This window comes from Neolamprologus multifasciatus, chromosome 11 (assembly GCF_963576455.1).
Source record: "Neolamprologus multifasciatus chromosome 11, fNeoMul1.2, whole genome shotgun sequence".
In the NCBI taxonomy this organism is placed as follows: domain Eukaryota; kingdom Metazoa; phylum Chordata; class Actinopteri; order Cichliformes; family Cichlidae; genus Neolamprologus; species Neolamprologus multifasciatus.
The window spans coordinates 15849743-15875324 of NC_140449.1; the positions used below are offsets into that span (position 1 = coordinate 15849743).

Genomic DNA, 25582 nt, shown 5'->3' on the forward strand with positions numbered 1-25582 from the left:
GATACTATCAATATTTGAATCGATCTGCCCACCTCTATCTTGCTTACACATTCAGTGTCATTAATAAAATTTTGACCATGTTTAATGTGAGCATGTACCACTGTAACATTGGTAAATGGACTGGTTCTTGTATAGCAAGTTTCTACTCAATTTGAGCATTAAAAGTGCTTTCTTTATGTCTCATTCACCCATTTGCACACACACTCAACTCACATTGCCTTTGGCATGCATGGGAGCAGGGAATCAAACTACCAACCTTCACGATTAATTTCTGGCCTGGTCTACCTCCTGAGCCACAGTCACCCCACCTTATATAAAGGAAAGAAATTTCAGAAAAAGCATAACGCGTCATCTTTAATGTGTTATTTCTAAGGCTTAGACTTTATATAGGTATAATATTTAATACAGGAGTGTCCTTTCAAGCTTAATATTGACATTCAAATTAGACCTGACCTGTATTTTAATATTTTGATTAAAATAATTTGAATTAAATAAAACAGGTAACTTTTCTAAGTTGGCAACTGTTTTTGAATGTATTTATTTTTTGCTCATAAAATACCATGCCTAGCCTCAATGTTCCCGCATCATTCCCAATATGTAATCTTCCACATGATATAACGCACAACACTATAGATTTACATTTGGCAATAATCTGTAAGTGTGTAATGAACTAAAGATGTACACCATCGCCGGGCAGGTCAATGCACAACAGGAGGCCATATCAGTGTACGTGTATATATGTATAACATGCATTTCCCAGAGTTCTCTTAGCGCTCACCTTCCCGTGTTTAGCCGTTAATGTGACAGACTGCAGCCTGTGGAGGACACTGCATACCAACAGGCTCAGCAGAAACACAGAGCGACATCTGTCCAGCTGCTCCCTATAATGCCAAGACCCCCATTTGTAAGGGCTTCCATTGTTCACTGCTAGATAATAGCTGAGAGATTGGTTACCATGTTGTACAGATGGTGTTGAGTAATAACAGTGGCAGCAGGCTGGCGATAGACAGTCAGGGCAATGGCAGCTAGACCATGTGATGTGCCTCTTATCCAGTGCCAGCTATTTACCTGGTGATGCCCCAGTGTCCTGGTGTACAAGGTCACTTCTCCATACAGACCATGAGTATGGGAGTGTTATACCAAAAAGAACTGAATCATTTTGTAATTAAAGGACATTCTAAAGTAATGTATGTCTATATGCACTGAAATAAACACTTGATCCCAGTACAGGTGAAAATATATGTCTCCTCTGGCTGCTCTCAGTAACATCACTATCACAGTGCTTGGCAGTGCTGTCATACTTTTGAATATTTTTTTGCAGATCTACATGTGAAATGTGTTGCAACGCTCGTCTGCAGCAGGGGAGCATAGTAAGCATTTATGGCAGGAAGCAGAAGTTCAGATGACAGGGTCGGTCAGAGGGTCAGCATAAAAATAAGAAACAGAGGTGATGAGTGTGAAAAAGCAAAGAGGCGTTTTTCAGTTGTTGATGTTGGTTTGTGCTACCTCCACAAAACAAACCAATACAAAAGACCACTCAGGGCAGTAGTTGATCACTATTGTCATATTGAACTGATGGACAGAAGCTTTGATTACTCCCGCGCGAACAAAGGGACACATTGCGGCGTGCCTTGACGGTCTGGTGTCTAAGCTTGTGTGTCAGTGAAAGAGGTGGTGGCGGCGGGGGTGGTGAAATCTGCCCTTTTTCCATCCGTCTACTCTTTCCCTCTCTCGCAGATGGTGACAGCAGTGGCGAGAGAGATCTTGTTCTGTGAAACGCCATTGAATATTTACAAGTGTCTATGTCGGGAACAGCAAGAAGAGATATGACACGCTAGACTATGATATAGCGTAGAGGGACCGAGAGTTAAAACAGCTGGTAAAAAAGTTTAGGCAAGGTGGAGGTTTTCTGCTCACTAACCCTGAAAAGCTCAATTGACTCTATGACTCTTGTAGTGTAGCCACATTAATCGCTTTATCTTATCGCAACAAGCTGAATAATAGATGTAAAAACAGTGATAAGAGTGTGTGTTGATAATAATCACTGCTCAGCAATCATGCCAGGTAGCTTAGCCTCTACTTCAAGCAAAAAAAACTTCCGAGCAACTTTCTTTTTTTCTTCTTCTTCTTTTTTTTCTGTTCTCAAAATTGGAAATGCCTTTGATATAGATAAACTGTGTGTCAGTGTTGTGAAGTCTTCAGAGTCCCTGCTTGTAGCGGTAGAGCACCCCCACCAATTTCCTCTGATGTGGCTTCAAAAAGGGCCTGAGGAATCAACAGTCTCCGGGGAGGAACTCATTTGCGATTAAAGCAACTCTTGAAGATGTTACATGTGCTTCCTGGACCCTCCACATTCCTGCTATAAAATAGAAGCGCAAGGACGACGCTACTTTGTTGGATTCTATTTCCTTTTAAAAAAAATTTTTAATGAATCAAAGAAAAATTATGACTCTATAAATGGCACCAGTGAAATTGCTTTCACCATTAGAACAATGCTCCTTGGTGGTGTACTACTAACTGTTTTCTGATTTTCATAGAGATGCACCTTTTTTCATATGTGCTGAGCATGCACGTGATGTTACAGTAGTAATGCAGTTAGAAATCCCTTTAATAAATGTGTTCCAACGTCTTGAAATATGACATAACTGACGCACAGATGCGTTTTTTCAGCTCTATGCTGTGATACTGATGCCACCTATTTATGACTGAACCTGCAGAGCTTTGTAACCTGGCTAATTATACATTTACCTCAACTATATATATATCTGTGATAGAAAGCATGAAAAATGCACACTCTCCAAATGTAGCTGTACAAGGACGTTTCTGTGCTTTCCTTATAGTAGACAAAATGCTGCTTGCACATGTTATGGGGGGGGGGGGGGGGGGGCAGATTTCACATGAGGGTGGAAGCTTGGTATAGACTGACGACACCTCATCACCAGGCTCAGTTCCTCAAGTGATTTGATCGCTGTTTCACTTGTTTTTTTGCTTTTTCTCCCCGCGTGGGTTCAACATTTTGCGACTCCTGGTCCAGCGGCAGTGTGACAGGGCAAATGCACGATGACGCGTTTGTTTTCCAGTCTCTTTGCTGAGGCTCGGGGTGCATTTCCAGCACAGACTCTAGTGTTCCTGTGAACGCTAACTGCGGGAGGGGGGAACAGCGGCTGTAGCTGTTGCCGGAGTGTGGGAGCAGAGCTGGGACGCGTCGCATATGTAATCAGCTCTTTTAGGTCCAGCAGAGCTCTGACTCTCTGTTCCAGATGAACTCACACAGCGTGATTTGACGCGTTACTGCTTACCTCACATGTTTGGTTTTTTTTTTATGTTTTGTTTTTTCTCGGAGAGACGCTGCTGACATTCAGTCCGGGACTGTTTGCACGGATGGATCTAGTATAACGGCACAAGCAGGAATTGAGGCTTCTGTGCAGTCCGTTATCGCTTTGCTGGAAAGAAATAAGGGAATAAGGCTTCGTTGGTCGGTTTTCTTGGATCGGATGTGGCCGGTTGATCCCCCCGGTGTTATCTTCACGGTGTTTTCAGCAGCTGCTGTCCGGCAGGCAGGCAACCCGGTGTCTGCACTCGGAGCTGTCCGCGGTGCTGAAGGTCGGAATCGCTTCTTGGCTTTCAGGAGCAGAAGCCTCTGACGGTCGTCAGCACGTTATTGGAATGACTTGGAGAGACGACTATCCTTGTCTCAGCGGCATCATGGGTAAGCTGAACGAGCTTCAGAGTGACAACATCGCGGGGGTTTGTTTTTTTTTTTTTGTTTGTTGTTGTTTTTTTAAACCACTGGTCATTTTGTTTGCCACAAAGGTGGCCGTTTCAGTTCAGCACTCTGGCCGAACACAGCATGTGTTGCAGCAATTTCTTTTCAGAAAATCCCAAATCAGATTCCTTTTATCCTACCGACAGTACTGCATGTGTTTGTCTCCACTGAGCGCGCAGTGCCAGTCAAAAAACAAAAAAAACCAAACATTTTTTAACACGTTTATTTGGGTCACAGAGAGGCTGAAGGGGCTGTGGGTCTGACAGGCATCAGCCATTTTTGTGTGAATCCATACACTGGTTTTCCACAGCAGTCCCCTCCTCTTTCTTGTGTCTCTTGAACTTCAAACAAGGAGCATAAATATTCATCAAGTCTATTATTATTACTGCTGCGCAACACTAAAATTAGAAGCTCATTAAAATGTAATTCACCACGTGCAGCCAGTGTTAGGGCATGTGAATGTAGGCGCTCTCCTTGCGTTAGTATTGGCTGGAATACACACTTACAAAACAACAAAAATAATAATGACGCCCTGTAAACCTTTCATTCTAGAGAAGTGCCTCAAAACTCCTCAGACTGAATATCCATCTTTAATAGGATGTAATAATGGAAATATTGGGTGATAACCTCTGCTGAAACATGCTATTTTACCCTCCTGGTGCATTCTGTTCCCTTTCATAAGGCCAAAGTGTTCAGATCTCATCCACTCTGGACTGCAGCTGGGATACTTTGTGATGCCCGTGTGCTTAAGCTGGACTCTGTCCAGGTCGGGATGTTCTGAGGAACACTTCACTACCCAAACAATGAGTCTTTAATGAGCGGTTCAGTTCACCCCAGTTCAGGTGAAGCAGGGAAACAGGGATGCAATATGATACCTATGACAGTTCATTTACTGCCCCATCAATATTGCAGCTTGTTGCTGCTTTAGCTGTAGATGAGCTTATTTTTGTCTCTATTAGGCAGCTGATATGCAACAAATTTCACAGAAAACCTCCAAATGCAATCTTCAGTTGGAATCATGGCACGGACACTCAGCAGGGTTTCTTTATAACTGTCAAACAAATGAATGTAGCACAGATGTCACCAGAAGGTCCTCATCTCGATTTGAAATAGCATCCTGTGACGATGTTACAGATGAATGAGTGTAAAATGAATGAATCTAAAAGTGTCATTGATTTCATTTAACGCTGGAGCTGGCTTTCTGCTTTTCTTGTTTTTTGCCTGGAAGGATACTGCTGATTCACTCTGGAGTGTTAAATAATGTTGCAGTGCCATTTAACGGCCACAAGAGAGAGCTCGGTGCTCTCTGCTTGCTGCAGATCCAGCAGCTTTGTGAGGGGATGTCTCTTTCAGGAAAAAATTGAATGGAGCATGCACAACAGTGTTTAATATGTAATGGACATTGCTGATGGATACATGTTGTTGTCTTTACTTGTTGGCTTATTCACAGCAAAAAAAAAAAGAAAAGGGGGGGGGGGGGGGTGTCAAAGATAACCTCTCCTTCAAAGACATATGTGAATGTGCACTGCCAATTCCCCAAGAACACACCCACCTTTTTTGGAAGATGATATTTGCTGCTACCCTAAAAAACAAACCTTTGGTCTGATGAGAAAGTATTGGAAAGGAAATTATTTATTGATCCTGTGGCATGTGGTGTGTATTTCCCTTAATTCACTGCCTCAGTAAGCAGCCTATTGCAGTTTGAATAGAGTATCTATCTTCCAGGTGTTTTGGACAGGGTGGTAGCGCTTTATTTTTTAAATTTTTTTATTATTTTTATTTTTCTATTTTTAACTGCAGGTTCAATGACTATGAAATGTGCAAACACAGAGAGAAATGGTCCTGCCCGAGGGCCACAGCCCCCAAACCCACTGCCTGCGCTCAGCCGTGAAGAGTTGAGCCAAAGGGAAGCGCGTGTGTTTGAGAGTCTGGAGCAGAATGGCTGCAGTGATAGTGAAAATACCTGGGGCTGTTACAGCTGCTTGACCAGTGTGTGTGTGTGTGTCATTGTGAATGCATTCATCTACTGTCGAGTCTTTTTGTCAATGTGCTCTGCAAATGAATGGAGGTTATAATAGTTTCCTGTCAGTGTGGGTTGAGCTCAATCTGTCTTTGGATTGCATCCCTGGATGGACTGTTAGCAGCCTTATGCTGTGTGGTGTCTGCCAGTGTGACTAAAGACAAACCAACGTGCTTCCGTTACTGTCACACATCTAGTACTGTGCTACAGCATGAGATCTTATCTCTACCGTCAAAGTTTCAGCAGATTTATTATTTTTGGGTTGAATTTGAGAAATTTTGTATCCTTAGCTCAGAAGTTTTTGAACTGCTAAACCAGATAGCACTCGCTAGCCTCTCAAGCCCCTCTATAACCTCTGTAAAACATTTAGGCAACCACAGAAAATGCCCTGTCATCAGTGTCACTACATGATTTCATTTCATTTCATTCAGTGTTTTTAGATATTGTAGATTCAGCCTGTGGAGGTTTTTCCCCTCCTGTCCAATAGACTTTATAACCCTCAATTTTTATTCTGACTCAGATCCAAAGTGCAAATCAAATCCAAGTATTGATGTCTGAAGCTCAGTGTGTGCAACATTTTCTGGACCCATGCAGTTTTTTTTTTTTGGCCTGTGTTTTTGGAATACTAATAGGGTATCAGGTATTTCGCTGATGAGATAAAAGAGCTTGACATGTGCAGTCCAAGGGCTGAGAATATGGTTAATTATTATTGGCAGACTGGGGAGGTGCACAGTAACTGACTCCCTGTTAATTGCAGTTTGGAGGAGTAAATATGTAGGTCATTGGCTACAGCAGTGGAAAGGGCAGATTTCAGGTAATTAACCAGGTAAAACATTTTTCCCATGATCCTACATGCTCTAATGTAGTTAGTTACTTTATTAGTGTAGATACCCACACATTTCTCCATGAGTAAGCTTAATCCACTCGTTCACACACAAAAAATTGTTTGGCTGAGAAAAACAAAACTCTGAAAGAATCATATAAATTACACCTAGATTATCATTAATAGCCTTTTTGTATTTGTATTTGTCTTTGTCGGTGATGATTGATATGTGGGATTTAATTAGTCTTTGGTGGAATAGCTGCAGCCTTTGGGGTCTCCTGGTGTTTTGTAATGTGTGTGCACATGTGTTTTGTCAGCAGACATATTGAAGGTGCTGACATACGCTGCTCTGCCTTGATTACTGCACAGCACTGTTACCTGAAGCAAAAAAACCCCCAAAAAACTCAGACTCCTTTGTGTGATTGGAGACTTCCACTTTGAGATAACTTCCAATGATTTAGTTACAATTCACAATGTTAGTTAAATCAAATACAGGAGATAATGTGGGGTTGATTAGGAGTGAGGTGACAGCTGGGTCTTCTACAGTGACCCCTGGTTTGCTGCAGAGCTCTCACAGTGGCACTGGATAAATAAAGGAAGTTGTGGTCTGATTGGCTCCTGTCCTCTGGGACACATAAAGCACAGTGTGTAGCCTCGCTGCTTCCATTGTGTGTGACCAGAGTTCTAAGTCATCTGTAACACTGATAGGAAGTCATAAATACCTCATGTGTCACTAGAACATAGACCAGTACATACTGTGTAGATGTGTAGATGCTGAGCTTCCTTTGACCTATGAAATATAATGCAGATCCTTCATTATTGTGACATTAACCTGTGTTTAAAAAAAGGCTGATGTTCTCTTTTTTTGTGAGGTGTTTCTTGTGTGTTTCAGTCATGTAGCATCTCTCTCTCTCTCTCTCTCTCTCTCTCTCTCTACATATATATGCAATGGAAGAAGGAATTGACCTTGAAACATAATCCCTCCATAGCCGGTTATCAAGATTACGTGAAGTATCCTCTGAAGGTCTACTAGATGATGTGAATGCATATATGGACATAATCATGGCAGCACAGGAACAAGCTCTAAGCACAAGATCGATAGTTCTGGGGTCTATCACACCAGGCAAGACCTCAGGTGCAGACTGTGTAAAGATGCCCCTGAGACAATCCAGCACATAACAGCAGGGTGCAAGATGCTAGCAGGCAGGGCATACATGGAACGGCATAACCAAGTGGTCGGCAGAGTATACAGAAACATCTGTGCCGACAAGGTCTGGAAGTCCCGAAGTCAAAATGGGAGATGCCCCCTAGGGTGATGGAGAATGACTGAGCTAAGATCCTGTGGGACTTCCAGATACAGACGGACAAAATGGTAATGGCTAACCAACCGGACATAGTAGTGGTAGACAGGCAGAGGAAGACAGCCGTAGTGATAGATGTATTGATACCAAATAACAGCAACATCTGGAAGAAGGAACATGAGAAGCTGGAGAAGTACCAAGGGCTCAGAGAAGAACTCGAGAAGATGTGGAGGGTGAAGGTAACAGTGGTCCCAGTGGTAATCAGATTGCACGGTGCAGTGACCCCCAAGCTAGGCGAGTGGCTCCAGCAGATCCCAGGAACAACATCTGAGATCTCTGTCCAGAAGAGCGCAGTCCTAGGGCCCTCAAGCTCCCGGGCCTCTGGTAGAGGACCCGAGCTTGAAGGATAAAGACCGCCCGGATGGGCGAGAGGGGAATTTCATATATTGCTTAGGAAAAGTCACAGGAGGTCTTATAGGAGGCTTTTTCCTTACTGTTCGACTGCACCCAGGGTGTTGTGATATAACAGTGTGACAATTTATAAAACTGAATGATTGACTGTGTAACTTGATGACAGCTTTTATTTTCTCTCTGTCCCACCCAGAAAATTTTTCTTGGCCTGTGTGTTAGTGCAAAGGTTGCATAGGATTTTTTGGGTTGTTACCAACTATAATAATTTGTTAGGTCTCTGCCACGGAGGTGGAGAGACCCAACTCTGCGTCTCTCTGTATTTCGTTTCGAACAAGCGGCTGAGATAAGCAGTTGTGGTTTGGAGCTGTGGTACAGATCGAGCCTTTGAACCTGTTCTGACAGTTGCTGTACAGGCGGGCGCAGTTTAAACTAATATCACCCGAGTGATATTACTGTCCACTGACAATCCATCTATACCAATAAATAAACATTATTTTATTTACCCAGGATGACACAACACAGAAAAAATTATTGCCATTCCCTTTAAAATATATTAGCAAAATATGTGTAACATTCACTATGATGTAGCCTCTACTGTTAGTCGGCTGTATTTGCACTAAAACTACTGTAGAGGATGGACTCACAGGCTCAAAATGTAGAGCAGCAATAAAATAAATCTGCACTCACGTCACTTTACCTTTCACTGATTTAAAAGGCTGCTGCATGTGTCTAATATTTCATCATTCACCTCATCAACATGAATTGTGAGCAGTGTTTATGAATATTGTCGTGCAAGGGTGAAAACACTCATTTTACTCACTTTTGTAAAAGCTCTCTTCCTGATTCCTGATTGTCAAACACCTTGAGAGATCTTTTTGTTTTTTTTGTTCACCCAGCAACAACAATAGGCCTCATAGTCATGTTACAGCTTTAGATAACAAATACACAAATTACTCCATTGCAGCTCATCTTAGGTTTTGTAAGGCTGCCACTGCCTCTTCAGTGAACTAACTGTTCCCCTTCTCTTGCATGCAGGTTATGTGGGTATGCAACTTGTGCCGAAAACAACAAGAAATCCTCACCAAATCGGGGGCATGGTTCTACGGCTCGGGGCCTGATCAAGCGCGGGGTGTGTTTGAGGGTGGGCCACAGGGGAAGAAGGCCAAACTGCAGGACCCGTCCCTATACCCCTACCAGGGAGCCTCAGGAGACTTGACACCAGCGTCAGACAGAAACAGACCTCACGGCGGGCTCCTGCCCAGACAGGCGTCCCTTGACAACGGTTCAGGGCTAAGGTACACGAGTCCCACACATGCACACCTCACTTCTGTTTGTGAAAAACAACAACAAACAAGCAAGCATGTGCCGCATGCACGGTGTAAGTTACAGACAAGAGCTTCATAAAGGTGCTTCATCTAACTGCAGAAAGCCTTTTAACATTACCGCTGCTCTGTGTTGCTGTAAAAGGAACAGACATGCAAGCCTGCCATAAGAATCCATATAAGCTTCTTCTACATGGAGCCCATGAGACCTATAAAGGACACAGGGAGACATATACCGTATCTAACTGGCACTAACTCAGCTATTCTACTACAGTCATCCACCCACTCATTCTTACTTCATTACACACACATGCATGCATGCACACACATACACCACAGTGGCACATATGATCACAGATGGTTGAAACTCTGATTCGGCTGCAATGGGAAACAGGCAGGTGAGGTGTGTGTGCAGTGATTAGTACTATCTCTGTTTTTGAGACAAAAGCGCACTTTTTCACTGCAGCGGTCCTATTTAGTAATTAGTCCTGTTTGTAGGCCAGCTTGGCCACTGCAGTAAATAAAGTATTAATAGGATCGGGTTTTTTCGTTTGTTTGTTTTTCATTTGAAAAGCAAGAGTGGGCTAATTACAATGCAGAACACTGTGTTTCTTTTGTCATATGCACTAAGCGCTCCCTCTGAGTGCAACACTCTCACATGCTGACAACACGGACACGCTGTGTTTGTGAATCCCATATCCGGTTGCCTTTTTCTTGATGCTGGTGTCAAGTAAAGTAGTTACTTTGATGTCCACACGGGGGCTCCTTGCTCTTTATTCTTCTAAAGGTAGGATGGACGCTTATAGTCAGGATCTGTACACTCTCTGGAATTTCTCAGCAGAGCCCTTGAAATAAAACAACAACAAAAAAACCCTCTCATGTCTGTCTTTGCTCCTTCTCAGATGTAAGGTAACTCAGCATTTGTTCAGCGTAAGGCTTTGTTTTCCACAACCCTTGGTGTGCCACAGCAACCTTATAGCTCACAGACTAACAGTTGCCCCCTTGTCTCTCTCTGTCTGTTCTCCCTCTCCATGCTTCTTTATAGGAAAGATGGGAAATGCAGGCTGTATACTTAGCCATGTTGTGGCGAGCACACTCAGTGGATAGCCTGGATCTAATTGGAGAGTTGTACAGAGTTAGCCCAGAGTAATTTATGTGTATCTGTGTTACATGCCAGCAATGTATAGTTACACTGACCTGTGTAGCACAGGGACAAAACAACCTGCACAACTCTGGTTACAACACGTCTCTAAACACAGTCCTCAGAATCCACTAAAAATCTCGTACGTGAAGTCCATTTAACACATCTGCCCTGCAAGTCAGTTGGAAATACACGAGTGTCCTGTTAGAGCTTTCACTGTGTAATGAGGCCACTGAGCTATGGTTTAATTTGAATCGGTTCAGTTTACATATTTATATACAGGACCGATTCATAGCCGTGTGCATCTCAGGGAACTTTATACTGTAAGGTACAAACCCTACAGAAATATAGACAAGAACACAATGAGCAAGCAGAGTGACACATGAAGCCTTTTCAGACATGGGATACGTAACACTGCCACTTCATCAGTCTGTTGCAGTGATGGCATGCTGTTATTCTTCCATCTTCCATCAGATATACCCAGGGTGCGAGATTGTTACACATTCAGCGATGTATAACACACAAGGTTACAGTTTTATACAGCATGTCAGCTGTATTTTGGTAGTTATATAGAGGTTATGTCCTTCTTGTAGTTGTGGAAACACATGCAAACATAATGTAGCAGACTTTAGTCAGAGGATCAGACTTTTCCCTACAGTCCTGATGGCTTGGATGCAGTTGGAAGATAAGGATGGCCACAGTGTTCTTGTTGAATCTTCCTTAGACTGTCCAATGATTTAAAAAAAGAAGAAGCAGAGAATCAACTACAAATTGTAATTAAAGCTGCAGTGCTTTACAGTGCAAAGTAATGCAGGAGTTGCTCAGACTGCTCCAAACAGTCAGTCACTCAATCACTTTTTGTTTCCGGCCGAGGATTTTGCCTTTATATCGTGAATGATTACATAGCTTTGAGAGGTGGAGATGGTACCAGGGAGTAATTCTCGCATTGACATTGCCTACATTTCCAGTGACAAAACAGGAAACTGGCTGTCTGAAAATTCATGGGATAATGCTGATGATGGATAGCACAGAGTGTATAAATAGAACTCCCTCTGCATAAGCACCGAAACCCACTTTCATTAATCTTAAAGAATGTTTAAATTAACTCCTGGATCTGTTGTGCTAAAAAAGGAGGGGGAAAAGCTGGAGGTTTATTTATAAGGAGAAATAACTTGGGAGGGCTTCCAATTTGTCTTGGTCTCGAAGGTGTCATTTGAATGAACGCACAAATATGCCAGGACAGCTGCAGTGTTGGGTGATGCTGATGAAACCGCCATACCTAAACAGGGACTGGAATGTACTCCCTGGAAGAATTTCTTCAGATTCTGCATTTTCAACACATTTAACCCAGCAGCGGGCACATTCACCCTGCCAAAAAAATGTGAGAAGAGGAAGGAGCACAACAAACCTAGCTCGAACATCCTGTAACAACCAGCAAAACCCAGTGTGTTACGTAGTAAGCTTGGGACAATTGTTTAGTCTAACTTAGTCTGTCCCAGTTTAAAGTTGTGTACCGGCACTAGTCCTATTTTATGCACATGCCGCATTGGCCTCGATCAGCTCTGCAGTGAAATGATAATATGGTCAAACAGCTGACACAGATAGTTCAGGGTTAATAGTTTTTGTTGTTTTAGTCATCAGTTTCATTTGAACATATGTTTTCTTTTAGATTTGTATTAAGTAGGAGAGGGTTTGTTTTGAGCCCAGCAGTTCATTTCAGTTCAATTTTATTTATATAATCGAATGAGGTTTTGGGTTTAGGTAAACCTAAAGGGGCCTGAGTGTTTTTGATGCTGACTCACCTGGTCCCTTGCATGAAACAGTGGAATACAAACATTTGCAATCCCAGGTCTAAGCTTAATATTTTCATAGTCTAGTATTTATAGTATTTCATATATGTTTGAGTTTAGATAGATGTGGGTAACTATAGCATCTGCATGTTTGTTTTATTCGGGACTTTTTTATCCTAACATGATCACAGTGCCAACATCCTACATAATTACATAACTGCCTCATGCTTAAACAAGGGCCACTTTATTGTCTTGATTAACAGCTGAAGCGCTGCTTTAAGTTTAACAGATCTATATTTTATCTCTCAGCAAGGTTATAATAGTTTACTAAAACTAAACTAACAACCAAAAGTAGATGTAAAAAAAATTATTAACCTAAAATAAAAATAAAAAGTAGACATTTGAAAAAACAATTAAGCCAACTGAAACGACTTAGTGAACTTGGAATATTACGAACATTAAAACTAAATAATAATAATGATAATGGTTATTATTATTATTAATAATGATAATAACTACGACTGAAACTAACTTAAATTAAACTTCTTCCAACTCTGGAAAGTAAACTGAATTTAAAAAAAAAATACAACAAAAAAACCCGTACAAACAAACAAATTTCTGAAAAACACGAAGACTTGTAAAAATATGTAACCACATTAAATGCATCCGCTTTAAAGAAGGGCCTGGAATTAACTGGGTTCTTTTTGGCTAATTTCAAGTGTTTACAGTTGGCTCTCTGGACGAAATGAAACGCATTAAATAAATAAATAAACAAGCAGGCTCTCGGGAAAGCCCTCATTAGTTGCGTGCTTTATCCTCACAGTAACTTTATTGCTGATTGATGTAGCGCTGACATTCCAAAGCCGGATGTGGAATGTCGGAAAGACAAAAAGCCGTGACGCTAGCACGCCCCCTTCCACCCCCCTCGTGCGTGATTCTGACGGTTATCTGCCGCTGTGCGCGTCCCGAAGAGTGCGCGAGACAGAATGGAGCGATATGGCGAAAGAGTTCGCGCGACTATATCGGTAGCGCGTGCGTACGTGTCTGTGCGCGTGTCAGGGCAAGTGTGTACTCTTCATGGGCAACGGGAAATATGAGTTGAATGTGAGGCAGCAGCTGATGCGCCGGTACGGGGATGCTGCCGCCGCCGCCGGGTGCCGTGTAGGATGGTTCTTCGCTTTTTCTTTCCTCCGGACGCTCCTTCACCTCTCCCCGCACACGGAGAAGAGATTTTTGCCGCTGCCGCGAGAAGAAGAAAAGGCTTGTTACCGGCACCGGCACTGCCTCCCTTTTCTCGCTGCAAGTCCGAAGCATTATGACCGAAGGAGCCCACCCGGTATGCGTCTCGTTTAAGGACACTTTTTTACCAGCAGCGCAAGGAGGAATATGGAACTTGATCGGCGTCTTATTTGCGTTTAATGCGCCCCCGGGAGATAACATTAATACTACCACTACTACTAATAATAAGAAGAAAAAAAACTGACGAGGTGTATGTTTAGAAGGGGGGCGTCCGGAGAGAGCGCAGGCTTTGGGATGTAATGGTGGGAAAAGGGAAAAGGCTGAGCACTTACTGAGGATAAAAAGAAAACCGAGGTGGGGGGAAAATGCAGTTTGAGACATTGCGTCAGTTCTGTAGCTCGGTTTTATCACATTTCAACGGGGCTTTCACGGCACCTCAGAACATCTTGCAGACGGAGCTGTTCGAGCAGGCGCTGAGCAACATCGGGTGAGTGATTCCTTTGTAAAAGAAATGCCCAGATTTATGAGGCAGGGCTTCCCCGTTGGTATGTCAGGCGAGTTTTGTTTTGTTTTTTTTTTGGGGGGGGGGGGGGGGGGCATGTATCGATCGGTAGCCTGCCTGCGTAATAACAGCCTACAGTGTAGTGCTGCTGCAGATATTTCCTGGCTGGGATGATGGGGGCCGATCAACGTCCCTGCCGCTCTTTGCTCAGTGCGCGTGCACGCGCGCAAGCTTGCACGGTTGGATGTTGGTAGTTTTATAGGCACACTGTGACCACATCGGGGGTTACCGTAAATGTATATACGCGCGTGCGCCTTTATGGCCCAGCGCACGGCTGCTGCAGCATGTCTGTGCCCTGCTGCTGCTGCTGCCTGAGAGGAGAACATGAGGGAGGCAACGATCATGAGGGGTTAATGTACATCTTAGGAGTCCAGTGATGGGGATGAGTGGGGACTCCCCCCACCCCCTACTCAATTCCCCTACATGCCCACTATATGTTCTTTTGAAGGTGTATAGGGGGAGGCAAGTTTTTTTAAGGTGTCAGTTACTTGACAGCAAAATGGCAGCAAGAATGGACATCATGTGCATTTTGCAGATGAATTAATAATCTATGCTTAGACTAACAGAGCAATAATTACTTACATTTGCTGTGCTTTAAAAACCTTTTCAGCACAGCGTCACTGCAACATACAGGCGTTGCTGTAATTTTACATTTTCTGCTAGATAGAAAGGAGCGTAGTGTGTGTGTGTAAAGAGAACGAGAAAGAGAGAGAGAGATGCACCGAAGCATATTACGATTAGTCTGCTAAATGCCCTGTACCCTACGGACAGGCCTCTGGTCATCTGGCCAGGCATGGCTGTTGGACACATTATGCAGACTGCAGAAGGGCCGTAAACTTCCAGCTTTAGGGTCGAGGCTTGGGGGACCGACAGGCTACTTTTCTTTCTTGCTATAGACGCAGGCCCCCGTATCGCCACACCATCCACAGTCTGTCTCTTGGGACTTGCGAGTCTTTCCCCCTGTTGTCCCCCCACCCCTACCGTCAGAAATAATTTACAGCTTTGCCGGGCTCTCTGCCACCTCACATTACATGGCCAGAACACTCAGCCACTGGAAGGGCGGAACAGGGGGTGGGGGTGGGTATCTGTGCCTGGAAACTGTGATCCAGCAAGCATTACATCTTACTGATTAAATTGAACTTATTTTCCATTGCAACCTTTTTGTTGTTGTTGATGTTGTTTTCTTCTCAGCAAAACCTTTCCGTTTGAGGATGGTGGTGGTTGAAAGCAGTCCAAAACAGGCTGTTTTTTTTTAATGATAAACGATCACATTTGCAGCTGGTATTTCTCAATGGCAAGAAGCTGTCATGACAGACTCTTAATCGTAGTTACTTTTTCAGCACAGCCGGTGTCATCCTCGCTAATTTGTCTGTACACAGTGTGGTCAAGCTCACAATAACAACACAACTCCTTAAACCAGCAGTGTGTGCTGTTATCAGCGGATATCCAGCTTAGCAATCCGTTCGATCAGAGCCGTTTGAGTCTCTCTCCCTCTCTATCTGTTACTCTTTTCACAGGCTCGGCCTCCTAATGGGCTGTATGCTTTTAGATCCAGCTTCCATGTATTATGCATGTGTGCGTCAGCAGAGGTTCTAATGGGGTGTGTGAGATCTGTTCTTAGAAGGCTTGAATGGTTTGGAATTGAGTGGTCACTACATTTAAACTGCAACCATACTCCCTCCCCGCCACCGCCTCTAATACACACGCTTTCCGCTTATAACCCATCCAGAGTTGCATCTCCTTGTGCTTCTCTTCTCCAGAATACCTCAGACCAGATTGTGTCTGCTGGACTTTTGTTTGTAGCATTAGAAGGCATGTTACTGAGTTCTTTTTTTTTTTTTTTACAGTGCAGTTTTTGTAGTCTTTCCCCTGTTGTGAAGTGTGTGATGCAGGATGAGTGGGATATGTATACAGGAGCGTTTGATTTTCGGCACAGATGCAATGTAATGAAATCATCTCCATGCATCAAATCCAGCATGTTAAATGAAATCGACGTGGCTGCAGCTCGATGATTCCGATTGTGCCGCACAATCTGGGGTGTGAGTTCAGTGAGTCATCCTCTTACTCACAGCTGTTTACATCATTCCACATTCACGTATATTGTCCTCCTGCAGTGACGGTGTATTTGCAGCTGTGGATTTTCTAGCCTATACGTGCGGCACGTTGCAAACCAGCTTATTACCAGCACCGTCAGCATCACACTAAAGGTTCCTCTGATGTGGAAACTCTCTGGATTTCTCCCACGCCCATCACGGTCTCTGCTCTTGTCCCCTCCAACAGTTGGGTTGCCATAACAATAAGGTGTAATTTTTCATCATTAGAAATGATGCTGTTTTGTCTCTGTCAATCAATATCAAAGTTATCGGGATGAGAATGGTGATTGTGTTTCTAGAGGTGGGTCTAGACCCCCCTTGATACGATGTTTTGACACTTTTTTTAACACATATTTTTACATTTTGCAATAAAATTAGAGTTGCAATAACATATTACACAAGTTATCACCTTTCCTTCAAACACAAATTATGTCCTCAAAGTTAAACTTTGTCAATATGTTTCACCCAATAAGACGAAGTTATCTCTCTTCAGTTATTTATTATTGATGTAAAATGAGATTGTCAAGCATACAAACACTGTCACTAAAACCAGCCATAAATGTTGCCATGAAGATTGAATGAGGTCAAGTTGGGAATTACTAATACCATCTTGACCTTATTCTTATATGTCGCATGGTTTTTCAATTGGGACGATTAATTGGATGCTTGCTCAGCTAACGTTATCTCAGGTTGTTTTGTGATGAGATGAGCCCTCTTGTTGACAGAGTATTTCCATTTATTTATTATTTATTTATTTTCATTTATTTAATAAAATATCAATATTTGATTTCCCTGTATCAACATATTATACATGATTTCTACATTGGCTAAAGGATGTTCACAATTTGTATCTTTATTGTCAAAAGACTCGTGAAACCAAGAGCAGCAGTCTCAGCGATTTCGGTCCTGCTGATTTGGTGACACCAGTAGTGGTAACAGAGCACTGAATTCTGGCAGCAGCAAAACAAACTGAAGTCAGGTAATATTTAGACTTTCTTGTCTGTCACTGCAGATGGGTCGAGTCTGTAGGGCATGGTGAAAGTAGTCAGTTATGTCAGTGAGGAGGCTCATCTGACAGCTCACTGTTGCTGCTCCTTTTGTGGCCCTACTTGCAATATTTGAACTTAATCTGCTGTCAAAAAAATGCTGAAAATAACCGCTGCCCACTTTTAACAAATGCATTTTTTGACGAATAATAGTAGTAGAATTAAGCCTATAAGCAAACACACAAGTTCATACAAGTACCTGTTGTTTCACCAGATAAATGCTTTAAATGTACAGTTGCAGCTGTGGGAATTGTGTGGTTCGCTGCCACTGACACCCGGTCAGCAATATTTCCAACATGTAAATGTTCCATACTTGTTTTAGTGGGCAACTCATTTACCATTTTGTCACGTTATTTGGCAATAGATGGTGACAAACCAATATAATTTCCTTTGGGATTAATAAAGTATTCTGATTCGGATAAAATGAATATCATGGCAGTTTCCCATTGAAATACTTTTGCACAACTTTCCCGAATGGAACAAAAAAATATTACAAGAATCTTTACATTTAACTTATGTTTCATCCCAAATTATTTCATGGAGAAGGTGTGAGCCCGCTCAGTTAAGAGCCAAATTTCATTTGCTTTTCAGCGGTGCGTCTGCAGCAGCTAATTTTCCTGTAGTAGTCCTTGACTGAGCTAATTAGGAAGTGCAGGCATGTCAATAAGTACTGCACGTGCAGTCTTACTTTGTTATTTGATTGCAAAGCAGCATTACATAACAGGTGCGCAGCTTATTGTGTCAGGATGATCAAACTAGCTGGATGTTTTATTTTGGAAAAATAAACCTACTAAGAACATTAAATACAGTCATCTCTAACATGATTAAGTAATGACGCACAATTTACACTTATTGCTGCCCTTGCATCTTGTCGGCCCATGTTGATAATAAGCACTGTGTTGTGTGGAGTTCAGTGGAGAAACAAAGCAGGGAGTGAAAAAAATGGCAAGGAGCAGACAGAACGTACCAGAGGAGGCAGAAACACCCAGGCATCAGTCACCATGGTGACAGAGCTGTAGACAAGGCAAGACATAGCAGACTGCAGCTTGTGGGACTGGAAGCTCTGGATCCCCAGATTCATGTTGATGTGACAGAACTAGAGAAAAGAAGGAGAGGGAAAGATCGCAGACCCAGAAAAAACAAGAAACAAGGCGTTGGATTCTAGGGGAGGGGCGGTCTTGAAAGCAAGACACCTGCAATATTGAACTGCAGTTCTTTCTTCCGGTATTGTTGTTAAAGCATGCTAGTCTGGTTAAAGCTAAAATTTAAAGGTCATTTGGGTATTAAGTGAACTGAAAGTACATCTGAATGATGGAGTTCTTCGACCAAAACCACGCCCCAAAAATGGACCATAGTTTCTTAATACTTCCCCATTAGAGCCAAAGCATTCCTTGCATTAACTCTTCTCTGTTCTGGATGCCCGTTTACACATTTACACTCTCTCCGCTTACCCTTCTTCATTCAGAGCGAGTCAGCTGAGTGTGTGTTTTATCTTCTAGCCATACCCTGCCTTTTATTCCCACACTTTTAACATTAAAGCATTGTGGATGCAAAATTAGGCTGACTGAGGTGCTTCTCTGTAGCTGCTGGGAGTTAGATGGCTGGCGGCTGAAGGAGCGCCTAAGCAGTGGCAGTTTGGGCAGGAGAGAACATCACGCTTTCTTTTTCTTTATTATTTTTCTCATCTGGCCTCAAGTCAATGGTCACCTCTTTCTTTGTCATCTTTGTGAGCACTAAAGAGTGTTCTCTTGATGTGAGACAGACTAAGGCTACATGTTCAATGCTTCTTATGCACCCTCCTCCTGCTCCCTAATATCCCGTCACAGCTCGCCCACGGTTCAGCCCACCCGCAGCCCCGTGGTGTCGTACCCGGGTGTCGGCGGCACTCAGCAGCTGTAATTAAGCTGGCCCTTTATTGGTTTTGTCCTCGCCGTGGGAGATGTGCGGAGGAAGAAGGGAGGCCCTGGTTTATTGCCTGGGCGTCTAAGAGAGGGGTTATTATGATTGCATGCTAGAGAGAGAGAGAGAGAGAGAAAAGAAGCAGATAGAGGGGAGAGAAAGTGGAGAGAGTTGGAGTGATCGAGAGAGACAGCGGCAGAGGCTGAATCGATATGCTCGACTCCTCTCCTCTCACCAAATCATATCTCAGCATCAAACCGCGAGTGAGAGAGGAAGAAAGACAGAGAGAGAAATAGAGAGAGAGAGAGAGAGAGAGGGAGGGAGGGAGAGAGGGGACTGGTGGCTAGCGGTGGGCTGTGTGGCCAGATAAACATCAGGCTAATGTCCCCAGCCCCCGGGCCTGCTGCCTCTGCTGCTATTGCCGCTGCCCAGAGAGGGAGGTGAAATTGCTTTTGCTGATGTTTGGTTACAGTTTGCCACAGCACAGTCCCGCAGGCAGGGGTACATGTGATCCCATCCACAGGGATGCACATTAGGTATAGGTTTGCCTGGCCAGGTCATTCTCAGCAGTGAAACAGGATGAGGAAGGAAAGTGCCACAGAGCAAGAAAGGAAAGACAGAGTACTTTTCAACAGAAACGCCAGCCTGTGCAGAGCGCTGACATCTGGGCTCTTTTCATGCTCACAGAGCGAGACTGATTCCCTGAAAGGCTGAATGGCTGCACGTGCGCATGCATTTTGCGTGTGTATGTGTGTGTGTTTGACCCTCAACCTTAACCTGTCACAAATGGCTGGGATACAGTATGCACAGTGTCCTCTCTCTTCACTTGGCTCATTATAAACCACTTCCAGTGCCGCTCTAGGTCCTTAACTTCCTCTCTTTCTGCCAACCGACGGACCAAAGAGAAGGCTGCTGAGTGGCGCACATGGGAGATTCAGCTCTTCTCTGTGTATCTCTGTGTGTGTGTCCTTATGCGTCTTTGTGAGAGTCTGTGTGGCTGCACTTGTGTGCTCATATGTTTGAAGCCCAGTCCCTAGAAGGTCTTTTTTTTCTCTCTCTCTCTCTTATAAAGCTTTTTTCTGTACTCTCAAACAGATGCCTGACGTCATCTCGTTTTTTAAATATCCAAGGGAGAGAAGAGAAACCGCATACGACATATGCATGGTGCTTTGCTTCAACCATACGCCTTGACATGTGATACCGTTCGTCAGCATCGGTGACAGTTGAGAATCTAATAAAAGGGTTAAATCCGACCACCTTTGCTGTCACAGTTGACTGTTATTATGCGACATCAGTGCGCGTGCGCATAGGTGTGTTACTCTGCAAATCCTCCCCCTGGCCTCAGTAGTCAGTAGAGTCATTAAGTGAAAGCTGTCTGCTCCAGCACGGCATTATCATTCTTGTTGTACATTTTGATTTATTGATTAAAGAGGCTTATAAAGTCAGACCTCTGGAAGGTCAGGAAGTAGGCTTTCTTAGCTAAATCCCTGTTATTTAGTGAAGGGGAGTGATAGGTTTGTCTAGCACAGACCTATTGCTGGAACGAGACAATTCTACTACAACAGCAAAAGCATTAGACACCAGGCTGAACTCTTTGTGTGATCTCGTGCACGAGGGAGATGCCTGAGACTGTTCCTGCCGCTCAAACCCCAGTCACTCTCAGTTAGCTGGCCTGGAAGTCCAGCAGTTCATCTAAACAAAAGGCACTTATACCTAAATGGACATAGATGTGTTTACCATACCATAAGACAGTAAGAGAAGGTACGACCTCTCTTGTGACCTTAGGATATGTGTGCATGCCAGAACACTCTGGAAGGCACACAGAGTCTTTGCAGACTGCTAAGGATCAGACCTCTATCATCATGCAATTTATTATATACCTCTAAGCATATATAAGTTTATATTTCTAAGCATAAATGACAATCCACCAATATAAACCTAACATTTCCACCCTGTTTGGCATTTATGCTAGAAATTTCCCCGTTCTGAAGCCCTTGTGTTTGACCGTTTCAGTGCAGGCATTTTTATACCCAACATCTGTCAATCACCCCAAATTACTGTAGCAGTACACAGTTGATAAATGTGTTAGCAGTTATCCTATTTCTCATTGATCTCATACAATGGTAAACTGCATCCTACAAGTAAGCAAATGAATGTTAATAGTCAAACACAGGAATTAACATTTTCAAAATCATTCCAGCTTTGCGGTGTATTCCCCAGGTGTGTAAATCACACATCTCTCCGCAGAGTGGTTTGAGTTCTACAGAGATTCATAAATGTCTCTTCCAGTTGTTTCCATCATTGTCCATATGACCAGAGTCCAAATGTATGCCGACATGGGTATACAAACATACCAGTAGGTTTTGTTGTTTGTCAATGTGGCTTTCAGCTATCTTCAAAGCTGCAGGCCTCGTCAGCACTTCTGTTTTATGGCGTCGATCAACCCCCATCACCTCACTTCAGGCATTCTTCCTGTGGGGGATAGAGCCAACTGGTGGATTATCTGCACTTATGACTCCTCTATTGTCCTTTCATCTCTGCAGAAAACCTTTTTGGAAAGGATATTGAATCCAGTTGTTTTACTGCTGTTATGCTCCCACCTGTTGAATCACTTCAGCAGTCTAGTAGAAGTGGTCGTGATGCAAATGACAACAACAATGACACAAAGGATGACCCTCTTCGGAGTGTCAAAGTATGCACAGCACAGTGACACAGCATTAGGTGGCGTTCATAAGAATTTGCTGTCAGTCATTTCCCAGTCACTTGGCATCTATGCTGTTCACAGATTCACAATTCTATTGCTGAACTTCCTCTCTGCGCCGTCAATTAGAGCTTGGCACGCTCCCTTCCTCCTTCTGCTTCCCCTGTTCCAACGCCGCTGAAGATTTAGGGTAGAGCAAGTCTTACATCGTAGTTGTCTTCCTCAACGTCAACGTCAAATCTTTATCACTCCTTCTGGATTTCACTGTTCAAAGTCTCCTCATGATGATCTCTAGGAAGCCCAGTGGCACAGCCCTCTGTGGGATGTCTGCTGTGCTGGAGGTGATCTCTGCTCCTCACTGATCCTCCTGAAGCTTCTCTCCTGGCCTCGGCTTCCATCTTGCGGACGATCTCCTCAGGCACTCCTTCTCATGGTACTTGCAATTTAAAAATTGACACTCCTCCTTTGCCACATGGCCCTTGCCATGTGTCAGCTCCACACAAGTAGACATGCACAAGAAAATTGCACATTCTCTCTGAAAAATTCCCCAAGGCTTTCCCACTTGGAGTAGCTCTACTCCAAACCTGTAACCCTGTGTAAAAACATTAGTCAGTGGTTAAATGTTAAGGTTGTTCAACTCCCAGCTCCACCCGGAGCCTGTATCCACACTATCATCATCACTGCCTGTCAGACAAAACCTGTAAGTTAAAACAAACTTCACATTTGCAAACAACTGTATCATAAGAGTAATAAAGTATTCAGCACCACAGAGACAAGTGTCAATGCAGGTTTATTCTAAACCATTAAACCCACTACTTTTTGCCATAATTTGCCTCAAATCATGGATCATCCCATTTAATTCCACATTGTAATCAGTGACTTTCCTTAACTTTGTCACTCCGCTTATTTCATCTCTAATGAGCTCAATGGTGGTCAGATAATAAGCCCAATATTAAAAAATGTCCTATAATCACTGCACTTCTGCTCTAACATCACTTGTCTGTTCGTGCTGAATCCTTCACAAGCATTCTTAGAGAAAAACAAGCATTAGAAAAACATATGAAGCATCCTGGAGGTCAGGTCTGGATCAACAGATTCCAGAGGTGCTATAAAAAGGTAATAAGATTAACCATCCGTAGCTGTGAAAAGGAGTGACACTGGTTTCAACACAGTATGTGTCTCACATTGTATACACATTCTCCCAGTAATATTCACATTTTCCCAACAACACAGTGTAATAGCATAACCAACATATAGCCAGTAAACACAGTTTCTTTCACACATAAACCCAGTAACCCAGAAAAATTACAGTCAAAGGTTAAATCAGTAGAGCTCACATAGTGTCATGTGACCCAAAGTTTCCTCCTCTGGTCTCCTCCTGCTGCTGCAACAAAAAGAAACACACATCCATACACCCACCCCTTTGTCACATCTGGGTGGGGGTTAACCTTGCATAGTGGTGTTAAGTCAGTCAACTCTTGTCAGCTTTTACCAGTCCAGTCAGTTCCCCATTAGTAGAATCTCTTGTCGCATTAAGTTTCTAGTGCCAGCAATATGACGTCATTTCAAAAAGAAGAAAAAGAATTTAGACTGGATTACCTTTGTGAATCCTTTTAGACCAGGACTCGCTTTCTAATTGTCCCAAATAAGTTGCTTTCCCCAGAACCCATTTTAATGTGGAAAAGCTCACTTGCAACGGTTTTCCCAACTTGTCGTATAGCGCTTTCGTTCTAATTGTGCAGATCTGCTCAACGACAGAGATTATCAAACAAAAAGTTCAGTGCACTGTGAAAGTATCAAAATAAAAAGGCCTAGTTAAGTCATGACACATGCTCCTCATCTCAGGAGGGCAAATCATACCAAACCTAATTGGCAGGTTCAACTTTGTAACAAAAGAAAAATCATCAGCTAAATTAATCCCAAAACATTCATCCATCAGCCACACACCACACAACATTATTATTACTATTGTCTTATTAGATATGAGTTTCCTCCCAGGTCTGTGTTTATCACTCATTTGGGTCACAGACCCATTTTATTTAGCTTTAATTTTTCCCCCATCATAAATCATGTGACATGTCGTCATGTATTTCACAAAACAGGTTTGTTCTTATGTACTCAGAGGTGTGAATCTGGGTGGAGGATTCACTCGTCAGAAACAGGAAACTCAGTCTTTTAGAGTCTCCACTGTGGCAGACTCTAACATATCCTATTCACTTCTGTTATAATTCAGTCACCTTTCCCTGATCTACTAATAATCAACTAATTTGCATAACAACTCAGAACCCACTAAGTTGACAGGACAACAGAAATGCATGTTCAAAATATTATCACAAAAGAGAATTTCCTTCATACAGTAAATTACTTATGCTGCACCAATTAAGCAGAAACCGTCTCACAATTTACTATATTAACAACTAAATTTGTTGTCTGATCACTGGTTGGTTGTGCCACAATCTTCTTTTCTTCCTTAAACTGTTGTCCTGCAACCTGGAGGGTTAGTTATCAGCAGCATTTGATAACAAAACTTGTCTGTTATGTTTCCCCCCGCTATGATTGAATCATTTTTCCTAAGATACTATTAGTCCTCTGGTCTATGTATTACTTTTCATCTCACTAAGTGACTTGGACAAGATGATAAACAGAAGCACATGCTCAAGATGCCGTCTAATCTTCATGAGCTCTATTGTATTTGTAAATGTTAGTATGGTTAATGCATTTTCTGTTGGTATGTGTGATTTTGTATACGTTTCTCTTTGCAGTGTTTCAGACTCCTTCTCAATTTTCCCTCTTAAAGCAGTCAGTTTTCTTTTTCCCAGGTTTGCTAACCCAAATTTGATTTTCCACATTAAATTTCGAAGCCCAGTTACGGGACACAAACCCAGTCACGTGGTTATAGAGTCGCTCTCTTTCAACTTACTTGGTGTTGCTTTTGCGTGCAGTAACAGTCTTGGATTCCGTCAATCATCATCCATCGAGGCAAAAATGGACGCTCTCCCACCGGCCTGGTGATGAATTTTACGTCACAGGTCCTTTAACAGGCGCTTCTATGAGTCCCGACTGGCGTAGGACTCCGGCTTGGCGCTTTTCCCCTCGGTGAATGTTTGATTGCAGAATCCGGCTTCGAAGGACCAATTAATGATAGGTTTGTCTGGCACAGACCTATTGGCCTAGAAGTCCAGCAGTTCATCTAAACAAAAGGCACTTATACCTAAACGGACATAGATGTGTTTACCATACCATAAAACAGTAAGAGAAGGTACGACCTCTCTCATGACCTTAGGATATGTGTGCATGCCAGAACACTCTGGAAGGCACACAGAGTCTTTGCAGACTGCTAAGGATCAGACCTCTATCATCATGCAATTGATTATATACCTCTAAGCATATATGAGTATATATCTCTAAGCATAAATGACAATCCACCAATATAAACCTAACAGGGAGTCAATCAAAAACATTTCAAAC

General features: G+C 42.9%; 1 protein-coding gene across 1 annotated transcript in view; it reads left to right on the forward strand.

Moving 5' to 3' along the window:
* Positions 1 to 25582, forward strand: part of rims2a (regulating synaptic membrane exocytosis 2a) — a 147983-nt gene that overhangs the window by 34090 nt on the left and 88311 nt on the right. Inside the window, 1 exon segment of the mRNA XM_085178578.1 lies at positions 9357 to 9616. Within this exon segment, the coding sequence (XP_085034704.1) occupies positions 9357 to 9616 (260 nt within the window).